This window comes from Ixodes scapularis, unplaced genomic scaffold (assembly GCF_016920785.2).
Source record: "Ixodes scapularis isolate PalLabHiFi unplaced genomic scaffold, ASM1692078v2 PGA_scaffold1__304_contigs__length_218370807, whole genome shotgun sequence".
Lineage (NCBI taxonomy): Eukaryota > Metazoa > Arthropoda > Arachnida > Ixodida > Ixodidae > Ixodes > Ixodes scapularis.
In genome coordinates, this window is record NW_024609846.1 from 54,833,181 (window position 1) to 54,846,050 (window position 12,870).

A 12,870-nucleotide genomic window follows, 5' to 3' on the forward strand; every position below is an offset into this window, starting at 1 on the left:
TCCAAAGCCCAAAGCCTTTGTTCGTGTGTTAGGCGGCGCACGTTGGTTTGGCGTGTTCAGACATGGTTGGGCCTCTCTGTTTCCGCCAGTTTCGAGGCGAGAAGTGCGGCGTCTGTGTTTCTTGCACGTGTAATCGTAGCATTCTCCTGGTCGCGGTGGCTTCGCGGTGCAATGGCGAACTCCAATCCTCAAAAGAGGTACTTTCAGGTGTTCCTGAAGTGGGGTTCATATCACATGAGCGAATGATGTTTTAGCAAACAGCGACATTTGAGCGAATCGACGTTGTAGCGAATAACAGGGGCGTGCGTTAACCCATCCGCCGCGCTGCGCTTGCGCCGCTTCACGGCGACAGTCTGCGGCGGCTCATTATAAATGTGAACCCATTTGGCCCACCTGAAAATTCCTCTTCGCGGCATCAGACTATTCGCTAAAGTGTCATTTCGTGAAACGTGGGCGGTTTGCTAAAACGTCATTCGATCAAGTGAGTGCCTCCCTCCTGAAGTGCTACACGTCGAAATTCCCGCGTTTTGTGCCGTATAAAAAGAGGGAGAGAAGTTTGGATTCTGTAGCACGTACACATGTGATGTAAGCGTTTCGCACGGTGGCAAGGCTGACATTAAGCTGCACATCGCTTCGCGTAAACCCCCCCCACGACGGCCACGGGAGTTTTACGAATTTGAAAGTCTACAGGTTGGCAGGTATGGAACATAATGGGAGAGTGATAGTCATCGCACTCGAAAATCCAGGGAACGCACGGCAGGCTCTTTATTTTCAATGTCGCTCACGCTCCTCCTTTATTCTCTCAATTTCAGACAAAGAAGCAGTCGAAAAACGCCTCTCTCTTCTTCAGAACAACGGGCTCGTGTACGCTTACGACTGCACCTGACGCACCCCGTCGCAGAACTCTTGAAGACCTTTCCTTTCCTCGTCCCGTTCTTGAGTTTGGCCAAGTCCCCCTGCTTCCGTCTAGCAAGTGTCCTTCTTTCATTTAATTGTTTCCTGCTGCCTCCCCTCGTTGGCATTTCATCCTTTTGTACAGTTTGTTGAACCTCCAGCTGCGTGTTGCAATGGCTCGATATTCACCCACAACTTTTAAGACTTCTTGTTTTTTTTTTTTTACTTTTTTTTTTCTACACGGGGGCAGACCCTGCAGCGGTACGCCATCCGTCGTATGCCTTAGTGCTCCCCGCACGCTTCTTAAGCACCGACGCCTCTTGGGCGGAGCATTTGTGCCGCCCTAACCTTTCGTGTAACGCACGAGGCCCTTTCACGCCGTGCTTCGTACACTAGTCACCTTTCCCCTCATTTCAACCAATCAAAGTGTGCGGTGCGCGTGGCGCCGCTTTGCTCCTATTTTCGGGGAGAGCCGAGGAGAGATCTCTGAGGCTGCGAACAAGCGGCGGTTTTATTGTAAACAACTGACATTGGGTGGCCTTTTTTTTTTTTTCTTTTTTTTTTCCTATTGAATGTGTTTTTTTGTTTTTTTTGTCATGTAAGGGTTTGTTAGACGTAATTATTACTCGCCGTCACTTCTAAGAAGTCTCGCGTTTATAATTTTGACAGTGCATCTTTTTCACAATGTATAAATGGCATACTAGCTCCTTTATTGATTGTTCTAATGCTGATTTTTCGACAACTATTATATAATTGTTCAAACTTTACGAAACGTCGCCTTTATATCTGGGCTCGAGTTTTGTTGCTCTGCTGGTCTTGCAAAGCGGGTGTCAGCAATATGTACATAGGACACCCGGCAGCCTGCCGACTTTGTCTAGATGCGCCCACGAAATCAGCACGACTATCCTAAGATGCCAAGTTACTCTCTCGCTACTGAGCAACTGCAATGTTAGAAGGTACTAGGCGCCTGTACTTGAAACAGTTTTTGCAAAGAAGTTGTAACATTGCCAAGCACAAGCTAGGACTAGGGACAAGCACTGTAGATGTAGACGATTATTTTTTGTCTCAAGATGTTAGGATAGGCACCCTGTGAATATGTGAGCACTCCTCTCGATTGCCTTTGGGAGACGGGACAGCTCCATTGCTTTACGAGACGTTTTGACTACTAGGTTCCTGCATGCACGAGTGTTGTTGTGATATTTTGTTTTGACAATTAACCGAAAGATGGTTGTGCGTAGCTAACAAGAACATTCTGCATTCTGACTCGTAATGTCACGTTTGTATGCTGGGTGTAGAGAGCACAAAGCATCTATCTCGTGTTCAGCGTTGGTCCCCTTGCACTGCTCTGTAAATAGGTATAAAAATGTTTTTAGGAGGGCTGTACATATTGACGGCGCACGACCAAAGACGTGTACGAAGCGCCACTGCTAGGCGAGGCGATGGCCAATGTAACTCGTGTAATTATATGCTTCGGAGATAGCGTTTATTTTAATTGCAGTTGAGTGCTCTGCGGTCGCTTCCACTTGTTTGAGTCTATAACTCTGGATAAGTGTATTGATCTTGTACAGCTGTTTGTAATAAAGAAAGCGTTCTGCAACTGCCAACATTTTGTTGCTGCTCATTGAGGGAGTGTTGTAGACTTCCATTTTTCATTAGGATACAACAGGGTACTACAGGAAGCATTATATTTCAGTTACCCATAAATTACAATGTAATGTTCTGGCAGATAATTTTGGAACCCTTCATGCTTTTGTTTCTGTCTGTCTTGGTTAGAATGGAGAGCTTCTCCCAAATTGAGTGGCATCAGCTCTTTAGCACAGGATATCAATGGTGTAAATGGCAGCAAGGCTGATGAAGATTACGAGCTTGTGCAAATAGGTGCCAATATTTGTGCCTTTCGCAGAAATTCAGAACCAAAAAATGGTTATTGCTGTTGCATCGACCAAATAATGAAAAAGCAGGACCAGTCTTGCCTCTTCTAATCGTGCGTGAATAGGTAGGACTTTTGCATATTCATTAAAAACAGTGATATTTGGTACGACCATCGATGCAAATCTAGGATTCGGAAATGTTTTGAATAGTAATTTACTAAGTGCCTTCCCCATAACCACAAACAACTTTATTGATTAATTTTCATCAGTTATTTTGAGTCAAAGTGATGTGTTGGAAGGAGTTTTTCAGAATGTGGGGAACTTGCACTAAGAGTTACCTTCTTTATGCCGAAACTTCGGCGCTCCCTCTACTGTCAAGTCGTTACAGTGGACCTCTGCAATATTTTGCAACTTTCATGGTTTTTTGTTTTGTTTTTTTTTTAGTTTGAAAAAGTATTATTTGATCCAATCTCTGCATCTAGCACTGACGGTGCTGTGGTTGTTTGAGGCCTGTTTGGACGTGTGAAATAGCTCCGTTGAGTGCGCTTGTTATTGAGTGCTAGTGCAATGCGGAAGAGTGACACTCACTGGGACACCCCCGAGTGAGTGTCACCCCTTTGTTTTTCTGAAGGTGCCCTCTTTATTTGCAACGACTCCTCTAGCCTCAATGCCCCCCTCCTAAAAGTTTAGACACCCCTGGCCCCCCCCCCCCCCCCCCCCTAATTTCAATTCCTGGGGAAACCTGCGCTCCCAGAAACAGTGTCGTCCAAGAGCTGTTTATCATGGTGGAATAAAAAAAAAAAAAATCGGGACAAAAAGAAAAGGACACATACGACAGACAAGCGCTTTTAATACCAACACCAACTAGCCCGACTTTTAACAGTGCTGCTGCTTAGCATGGTTTTGAGAGAAAACTTGGAAAGCGACACGAGAAGCCACGTTGTTTCGTTACTGCTGCGCCCTTTTATGCTGTCCATGGTTCTGTTAAAATCTTCATACCTGCTCTCTGAAACAAATAAAAAGGTAAGGTAAGCAAGCACACTCCGTCCAAAAGCTGCCTGAAATCTGCCCTGGGTGGTTCGTAAAGCCTGTCCGTTTTTATTAGAGTAGTGACTTATAGTTCCAACTATCCTGATCCCCCATCGCCTTTCCACACACACACACACAAAAATGCAAACAGATAAATATAAGCTTAAAAAAAACATAAAAAGACAATAAAAATGTGAACAGATAAATATAAGTTTAAAAAAACACTAAACAGAAACAATCCCACTGGCATGTCTCAAAATAAACGTTCGTCGAAAAACAAAAAAAAACTTATTTTGCCCAATATTTATGCCACAGCACAAATTTTTCCGATTTGTGGGCCAAACCTTGGCCAAACCGAAGCTGCACCTCAGTGGGATGATGATGATAGCGTTTGTACACAAGATGCGCGTTGCTCTTCTCTGGACTGCTGGACCACTAAGTGCACACCCTATCATCATCATCATCCTACGGTGTTACAGTTTCGGTTTCGCTCGCAAATCGAAAAATTCGTATTTTAGCATAAATAGTGGGCAAATAATTTTTTTTCTGACGAACATTTATTCTGAGGCGCCTCTCTTGACAAGGTAGAAAATAATGTGTTTTTTTTTAATGAGTTCAGTGTCCTTTTAATTAAAAAAAACACTAAGACGACCCCCCTCCCCCTCATTTTTTTGTTATGCGATTTATTATGGTGTGGGGGAGACTACCCAATCAATATATTGTTGCAGAGTCAAAGCCAAAAACTAAACTGCTCGAAACCGAAACACGAGCACGGAAGCTCATAGCCGGAAGTCACGTGGTACACCCGTCTGCGTTTTTTTTTTTTTTGTCTCCACTTCGGCGTATGAACTAGACGGGGACGACGACGACGAACTTGGTGCACCGTTTGTTGTGTGATTGTTTCGCACTTGTATTTCTACCGCTCGATGTTCAAGAACGACAGTTCCGGAACAGCTGTCCCACGTCTGTCGTGCGCTGCCATCGCGTTACAATCGCGTTGTCCTTCCTGCGGTACGTCGTGTACATGTACAGTGGCCCAAGCTTTTAAAGGAGCACTGAGACATCAAAGTCATATTCCCTTTTTTTTATAATCCGAAACGATTGAAAACGATGCCGGGACATTGCCCTCAAACTTCGAAACTTGTGGATTTAGTATTTGTGAAGTAAAAAAAGAAAAAACAATTTCCAAATGCCGAATTTGAAGTTCCCGCGCGAGCCACGCCAGTGCAGTGACGTCAAATTTTGCGGTCTCCTGTGAGTCGACTTTCTCTCGGACCTCCGCTCCACGCTACAAAGCAAAGCGCCGTTGCCACCGCGACCCGAAGCGCCAGCGGACCGGGAAAAACCGGTTTCTTTGTCCGGTTCCCCGACTCACCGATCATCCTCTGCTCGAGCGCCGCAAAGTTTTTTGAGGAAGGATACAAATCCAGGAAGCGACATCACACCGGACTCTGATTTTTGGTATTTTAAAACAGGGGCCGTAGTGCGTTCGCTATTGCGTTAAGAAAACATGTTTTACGATTGCCGTTATCAAATGTTATAGAAATGTCGCCTACAAAGCTTTTAAATTTTATGATTTTTGACGTCACCAATCAAAAGATGCAAGGAGGTGAGCAGCGGGAGAGAAAAGTGCCAAAAATAAAAAGGCACGCGCGCGCAAGAAAAAGTTTTTTTTCGAGATGTTTTTTCTTTCTTTTTTTTTTTTTTGCATGCTTATCACAACAATTTGCATCGTTTTAGACAACAAAAAAGAAATGACCTTTGGGGTGTCAGTGCAATGGGTCAGTGCCCCTTTAATAATATCAAGCGAACGTCGACCGCTGCAGAGCCGTGTATTGGACCGCTGGGACGACCAGCGCCGTGCCGCGGAGGGATGCGACGACATGGGAGAGATTAGGCGCTTGCGCATGAAGCTCCTTCCAGTGCGAGTGTCGTCTGCTAGGCTATCCCGTCCACCGCACTCAGCCTTTGTTCATTATCTGCTGGCAGAGCTGACCGCCTTTAAACAAAGATCTGAACAACTTTTGCTTGAGTGATACTGCTCAGGTGTGGCATAAACCGCTCGTCATCTCAAGTTTAACTTAGTTTTTCCGTTTTTTTTTTCATTTCATGTTTGCGGTTTTTGGTACTTTTTTTTTTTTGTGAGCACCAACAAAAATGAAAAATAAGGTGACGTGACAAACTGAATGCAACGGTGCATTAAAGGGACACTACAACGAAATTTCGGCGCTCATTTTTTTGTCTAAATGTGTTCAAAGGAGCAGCATCACATCGAACATACCAATATCTTGTTAAAAAAGTCACGAAAAGGAATTTTAAAACGAATTAAAGGGGGGTGCAACGATTTCCGGACTTCGGTCAAAGTTTCTGGAAGTTGCCCTCTGACACTTCTGAAGTAAAAAAAAAAAAAAACGATTTTGCCTGCGTGTCCTAGTTGTTGCGTAAGAAAAAAGATAAAGATTGGCATTTCGGGCACCCGTCAACTCACTCCCAGATTCAGGGTCACACCTGGTCCCCCTCCTAGCGACGTCATTCGGAGTGCCGTGTAGCTTCCCGTGTGCTATCTCGGAGGACGCTTCCTCTCCCTCTCTCCGCTGACATTAGCGGTTGTGACGCTGCAGCTTAGAGGTGAGCGAGGTCACGTAATCTTTTCGCCGTAGTTTTTTGGGCGGCCACTTGGGGCTGCAGGTGGGGGAAAAAGCTCGACTTTTGTTTTGCGATTACGCAGCGGAATCGCGACATTTTTAATGAAGGAAGTGTTTTCTCTATCCTCCGGGACACGATAAACAACGTAAAAATGACAAGATGCAAATCCTTTTAATCATAAAATCGTTGCACCGCCCCTTTAAACGATTAGCAAAGAGCACCTGGTGGATGTCGCTAACGCCTCGCTTGTAATGCCCGTCTAGGAACCTTGACAGCTGGTGACGGAGGTTGTCTTGCCTCCGTCCACGACGAGAGAAGGGAGGCAGGAGGAACTAGGGTGCCTACATGTTTCCGCCGCTCCGCTGTTTAGGGTGGCGACAACGTTTGTGATACCTGTTGCCGACAAACCAGTGTTGCCTACCTCGTTACCATGGCAGCCTCCGCTGTTTCGTCGACCATTTTGTCACACTCGCCAGTCGTGCGCTCGCGCTACTCCGCTAATCCTCGTTAGGGCTAGGGAGCGCCCACCGCTCTCGTTCCGAAGGCGAGGTTTCGGCGTGCGATGCCGGTCTGTTGCGTTTCAATTTGTCGAGGGGACTCACGTTTCGATAAACGCAACGCATACTTCCTGCTCGCAACTTCAAAGTATGAAACACCCGAATAAAGAGAGCGACAGCTACGACGACCGCCATCCCGCTGAGCCTCCGACTCGTCCGACTCCTCTTATGAACGGAAACGGAAGTGGCCTCACAGTGTTGCCGGTGTGTCGAAACTACGAAAATTCAACGTCGTGTACGTTTAGCGAAATAAGAAGTGGGTCAAAATGGCGGTGGGAGAGGATCTGGGAAAGGGTAACAAGAAGTTGGCGCCACCCTAAAGCGGAGCGGAAACATGTAGGCACCCTAGGAGGAACTACCCTCTTCCCGAGAATGCCTTTTGTGTGTCGCAGAAGTCGCTATTGTCCTCCTACAAGATTATAAAAGATTAACCCGACACTCAAAATTCGTACAAAAGCAGCCGCTTCGGTGGCCGGAACGACTAGGCCATCCTCTCGACGTCAGCCTCGCCGTAGCTTTGCTCGTCCTGAGACGACCTACGTCACGATTGCGTTAAATGTCATGTGGTCTCTGCTGGGCCTTTTCCGAGCGCTTGCCAGAGTGGGCCGTTTATAAATTATAACGAAAAATACAGCCACCAGGCTCAAAGTACAAACGTGCGATTGGCATTTTTCGGATAATGTGGATTATATTGAACCTATTTTTAAACACGACGGGAATATTTCAAATTTCGTTGAAGTATCCCTTTAATCTATGCATCATAGCCAATGCTATGAGCCGTCAAAACCAATCCAGTGCTTTCACCCTGCCGCGTGAAATCGTGCTTCCACTTGCAGTTGTACCCAACAGGAAAGCCACATGACGCACTTTTAGTGATGTACTGGCCAAGATTGCTCGTAGCATCGGCTGCGGTACAACTCAAAGTGAAACGGAGTATAGACCGGGTTTCCGCTTGGTGGTTTTGTATTATCAACTGCGTTGTTGCTGTAGTCATTTAGCCTACGTAGCCTGGTAGTCACACTTTTCTTTGACCTGCGGGCGCGCGCACATATGCCTCCTTGAGTGCCCGTAGAAACTCGGGAACGCATTGTGAGAATGTTGATGGGCGGCATGACGCAAAGGGATATAGCAAAAATAGTCTGGGTTACACAGGCTACCATCAATAGGATTGTGAACGCATTCCAAGAGAAGGGGCGTATCGGCGATGCACCTCGACATTGCAAGCGCCCTGCTCTCCTTGGAGCAGGGACTGTGTGCGATTAACTCCAAGATGGCGGAAAAGACGGGGATAGACTCTCCAGGATTTCACGTGCGCCTGCTCGCTGGCGCTGGTCAGTGCGCTAAAAATGATTTATTTGTCTACAAATGCGAAGCGGTTAGGGCAGGGTCATATTACAGGTGACGGAGGTGTTGATGCGTGGAGCATGCTGCTATTTTATTGTTGCAGAAACTTCAACTTGCGAAGCTTTGTGGTGGGCGAGCGCGTTTTAGGCACCGGCCACGCCACTGACTCACTGTTTGTGGCAAAATATTTTTGAGGGTGATGAAGATATCGTGTTTGCGCTTTGCCTGGCCAAAAGTGCTCTAAAAAGTGAGCCGCGCACAGTGACCATTAAGCTCCGGTATAAAGCAGCGTTTACAGTATTGATGTCTTCGTGTCACAGGCTCGCAACTCGCTGCTCACCGTCTCGGTTTTAGTGTATTGCCAGTGGCGTACCAACTTGTTTTTGAGTGGGGGGGCAAACCCGACCCTCTTCCCCCCCCCCCCCCCCTTAATCGAAAATTCGGCGCAACTTTTGTCGAAGTTTTCTAAAGATGTGGCAATGATTCGGCAAAATTACAACGTTACCAGACTTAACATTGATATTTTGTTTTTTCTCACGAAAAAAATTTTGCTTCTTCTTCTTAAAATAAATACAACTTGTAGTGCCTATTGAAACAGTTGTGATTAAATAAGGTGATATTCTACAAGATAATTGTATCGATGTCGCTTTTGTGTGTTTACTGGCAATTTTAGTGTTTGCTTGCAGAAAGTGGCGTGACAACGAGGTTGGGTAGTAGCCAGAGCAGTCACGAATCACACTACGAGAGTTTTGATTTTGAGGCTTCATCAGCGCACGCCTGCAAGTGTGTTTACATTGTTAAAATAAAGACAATCACTGCGTTCTTACTTTCTCTGGGAGTCACCGTTTCGTGCGCGAAAACGGATGCAACGGTTGTTTAGCCTTCACCAGAAGAGATAACAGTACTGTAAATATGCATGTTTTTCGATTTGAGTCACTTGACGTCAGCTTTGCATGAAAGTGCGCGTTCCATATTCGCAACGTGCCGTTTTTAACCTTTAAAATTCCGGTTTCTGGTGTTAGGACACACACGGACGTTTAGGAAGATGGGGAGAGTTAGGAATGTCGGATGTGCAACGTCGAGCATGACAGTTCTGTGTTTAACGAATACTTTTCATCAGTGTTTACTAACGAGTGCTTGGACTTCGTCCCCACTCTCCCTGAAGAGCTTTACGAGCGCATGCATCCTATTAACATTAACTCCGCTGGTATTAAAACATTGATTGATAAACTAAAACTTACTTCGTCCGCTGGAACCGATAACATCAACCCTAAAATTTAAAAAAAAAACACCCGTGTTATTTCTAGTGAGTATTTGAAACTCATCTTCATTCAGTCCTCATCTCAAAGCTGCCTTCCATCTGACCAAAAGGTGGGAAGGGTAATTCCCAGTCTTTAAACAGGGCAGCCGCTCTTCCGCATCTAATTATCGCCCTAATTCATTGACTTCAATTTCTTGCAAACTACTTGAGCATATCCTCTACTCCAATATCATGAGGCACCTATCATCCCATTTCTTTTCTTTAAACAGCAACACGGTTTTCAAAAGGTACTTTCCTGCGAAACGCAACTCTGCGACTTCATCCATGACTTGCACACTAACCTTGAATGTCACGTCCAAACTGACGCAGTTTTTTTTTTTTTTTTTTCAAAAGCGTTCGGCCGTGTCCTTTATCAACGCCTTCTTTCTAAGCTATCATCTTTTTGCCTCGACCAATAACCGTTTGCATGGATTCGTGACTTTCTTTTTTCCCCTGTACAGGTCACGTCCATGATGATCATGAATCTTCCTTAATAAATGTATCTCCTGGTGTTCCCCTGGGGTTCGTACTTGGGCCCTTACTCTTTTTAATATTTATTAATGACATTCCCATTGGGATTTCTTCAAAAAAACGCTTTTTCGCCGACGACTGCGTCATCCATAACAAAGTAACTTGTGTGCAAAATAATAACCAGCTTCAGGAAGATCTAGATAAAATTAACAATTGGTGCAAAGAGTGGATTATGTCACCAAACAAGTATAAACGCAAACTAATCCACTTCACCAAGAAAAAAACCACTCTGTCATTTAATTACTTCTTGGACTCCGATCTGATTGAGACCGCTACTGTGTATAAATACCTTGGTGTAAGACTAACATCTGACCTTCCCTGGAATAACCACATTGAAGTCATTACCGCCGATTCATCTGGAACTCTTGGACTAAGCAGACGTAACTTAAAAAATCGCTCCACCCTTTGTCCCTAAGCTAACCTTTAACACGTACGTCAGACCAAAAATAGAATATGCTTCAACCATCTGGAATACCCATCGACTGTACCTCATCAATACGCTGTAGAGGCAGTTCAGAACAGAGCTGCTCGCTTCATTTCATCCACTTATGACTTTTCTTTCAGTGTCTCGGCGCTAAAAACTGAACTAACCATGTCCTCTTTGCAGCTTCGCAGGAAAGTCTCTCAGCTGTGCCTTATTCACAAAATCTACTACCACATTCCCGACCTCAAAACCACTTTGTTATTACCCTCGACCGAACATCTTCTCGCCTCAACAACGTCTGCACCATCAAACACACTTCTGGCTCTACGAACGCTTTCAATTGGTCATTCCTTTCTCAAGCCATCAGCCACTGGAACAGTCCCCCATCCTCCATTGTCACCATCTTGGACCCTGCTGATTTCTCCTCTGCAGTAAAACTACACCTTTCTTGGCCCATGTGATGGTGTGCGGGGCTAGGCAGATCAGTGAAAACACTTACGCAGAGCGCTTGCCAGGCCAGACTTGTACGTAGTTCAACTACTTTACTCAGGTTACTGTAGTTTAACTACTTTTCTGGGTAGTTTAGTAACTTTTAATTACATTTCTATTCTAGTAATCAGTAGTTTACTTTAATACTTTTCCGAGTGACTTCCACTCAAATTACAAATTACTTTCTAATTTTAGTGGTTGTTTTGCCTATCAACAGAGAACAGAGGTTAGGAAGGTCAGCTGATATTTGCAGAGGGGGAAGCATGCGGAGTAGAAAAGGGGGGGATGGGAAGGAAGAAAGTGATTTAGATAGTCCAAAAAACCCCAAAATTTTAACGAGTCCCCCCACTGCAACAACACTGCTACGAGGCGCGGGGAGCGAACAGACACGACGCAAGAGAGGTCGAGTAACTGTGGGATTAGCTCCGAATAGTGGCGTTTCTTTGTATTCCGAAGCTCAAGGAGACTTGACGCATTTGAAGAAAGGGCTTGTCCCCGCTTCTCTCCAATGTAGGAATTCTTGCCCACTACAGGAGGTGCACACACTGCTCCTTTTACGGTGCAGGCGATAGAACCCCTAACAACGACGCTCACGCCGGATGGGCTGCTCGTGTATCACTCGAAGCGCGTTAACCCACCCCCGCGCCTGCGTTCACGCCGCTTCGCGGTGACGGTGTGCGGCTGCTAATTACAAATCTATTAACCCACCTAGCCCCCCCACCCCCCGTACACGCCGCTTTGCGGCGTCCGGTCGGCAACCCAAGCCCCGCTGCCCCCCATGCACTTCCGTAAATAGAGTCGATACGATTTAATTTAGCGATGTTTCGTCAACAACATTCGTTTTTTTAGTGTTAATGGTAAAAAAGAAATGTAAATATCGCCAAATGCCTCGACAAAACAAAATGTTCGAGAAAAAAAATAAAAAGAAGTAAGCCGGCCCACACCATAAATAGAACCCGGGTCTGACACTTATGAGGCAGACATCTCACCACTAAGTTACGCTACCTCTTCGGAAACTCGCATTGCATCCGCTGCCTATGTTGACGGCGGCAGCGCCTATCTCCAAGCAAGCAAGCAAAACTTTATTTTGTGTAAGGGCCTACGTCCTGGTCTGGACGGCCCGTCCGGCCCATGTCTCGCGGATGGATTCCGTAAGGTTACCGTGTAGCCTTGTTCGTGGAGCAAGGCTTTACGAACCAGCCAATCCGGCGTGCGTGAGCACCGTTGCTAGGGTTTGTATCGCCTGCGCGTTAAAAATATGCCCGCGCGGGTCGGGGGGCAGTGCCCTTGGTATTCCTTGGGCGCCGCCGGCCTGTGTCTGCTCTTCCCAGTGGCGGCCGTTTCAGGGGGGGCAAAACGCATGCCTTGCCCCCTCACTCTGAGAACTGGGGGGGCAAGTGCCCCCCTTGCCCCCCCCGGTTGGTACGCCCATGTGTATTGCATATTGTAATCAAACTGCTCTATGGTTATTGGTAGGAAGTTTGTTACCGCAGACTACCGTGCGGTGTAGTATTGCAACCGGAACCTCGCAGTGCGCCTTTGAAGCACAATTTTTAGCGCGCGCCAGGAGCGTTGCCGTGATCACGGGAGCCAACGGCAGTCTGCGGTAACGCTATGCTAAACCTGCCTCTTAACATTATAGGCGTGTTTATGGGGTTTTATTTATTGCTCTATCAAAAGTAAATATTTTAATATACCCTACATTTCTTGTACCATCATATTTGCAACGTTGCAGCCCCTCTCGCCAAAACTGCCTGTTCTAAGCTCTCGTCACGAACCGCTGGC

At 46.1% G+C, this 12,870-nt stretch overlaps 1 protein-coding gene across 1 annotated transcript in view; it reads left to right on the plus strand.

Annotated features, from left to right (window-relative positions):
* LOC8032615 (serine/threonine-protein kinase unc-51) overlaps positions 1-2,498 on the plus strand; it is an 83,810-nt gene extending 81,312 nt beyond the window's left edge. The window contains exon 24 of the mRNA XM_029970293.4: positions 813-2,498. Within this exon, the coding sequence (XP_029826153.2) occupies positions 813-886 (74 nt within the window). The 3' untranslated portion in view covers positions 887-2,498. The remainder of the gene's footprint in view (positions 1-812) is intronic.
* Positions 2,499-12,870: the final 10,372 nt, after the last annotated feature.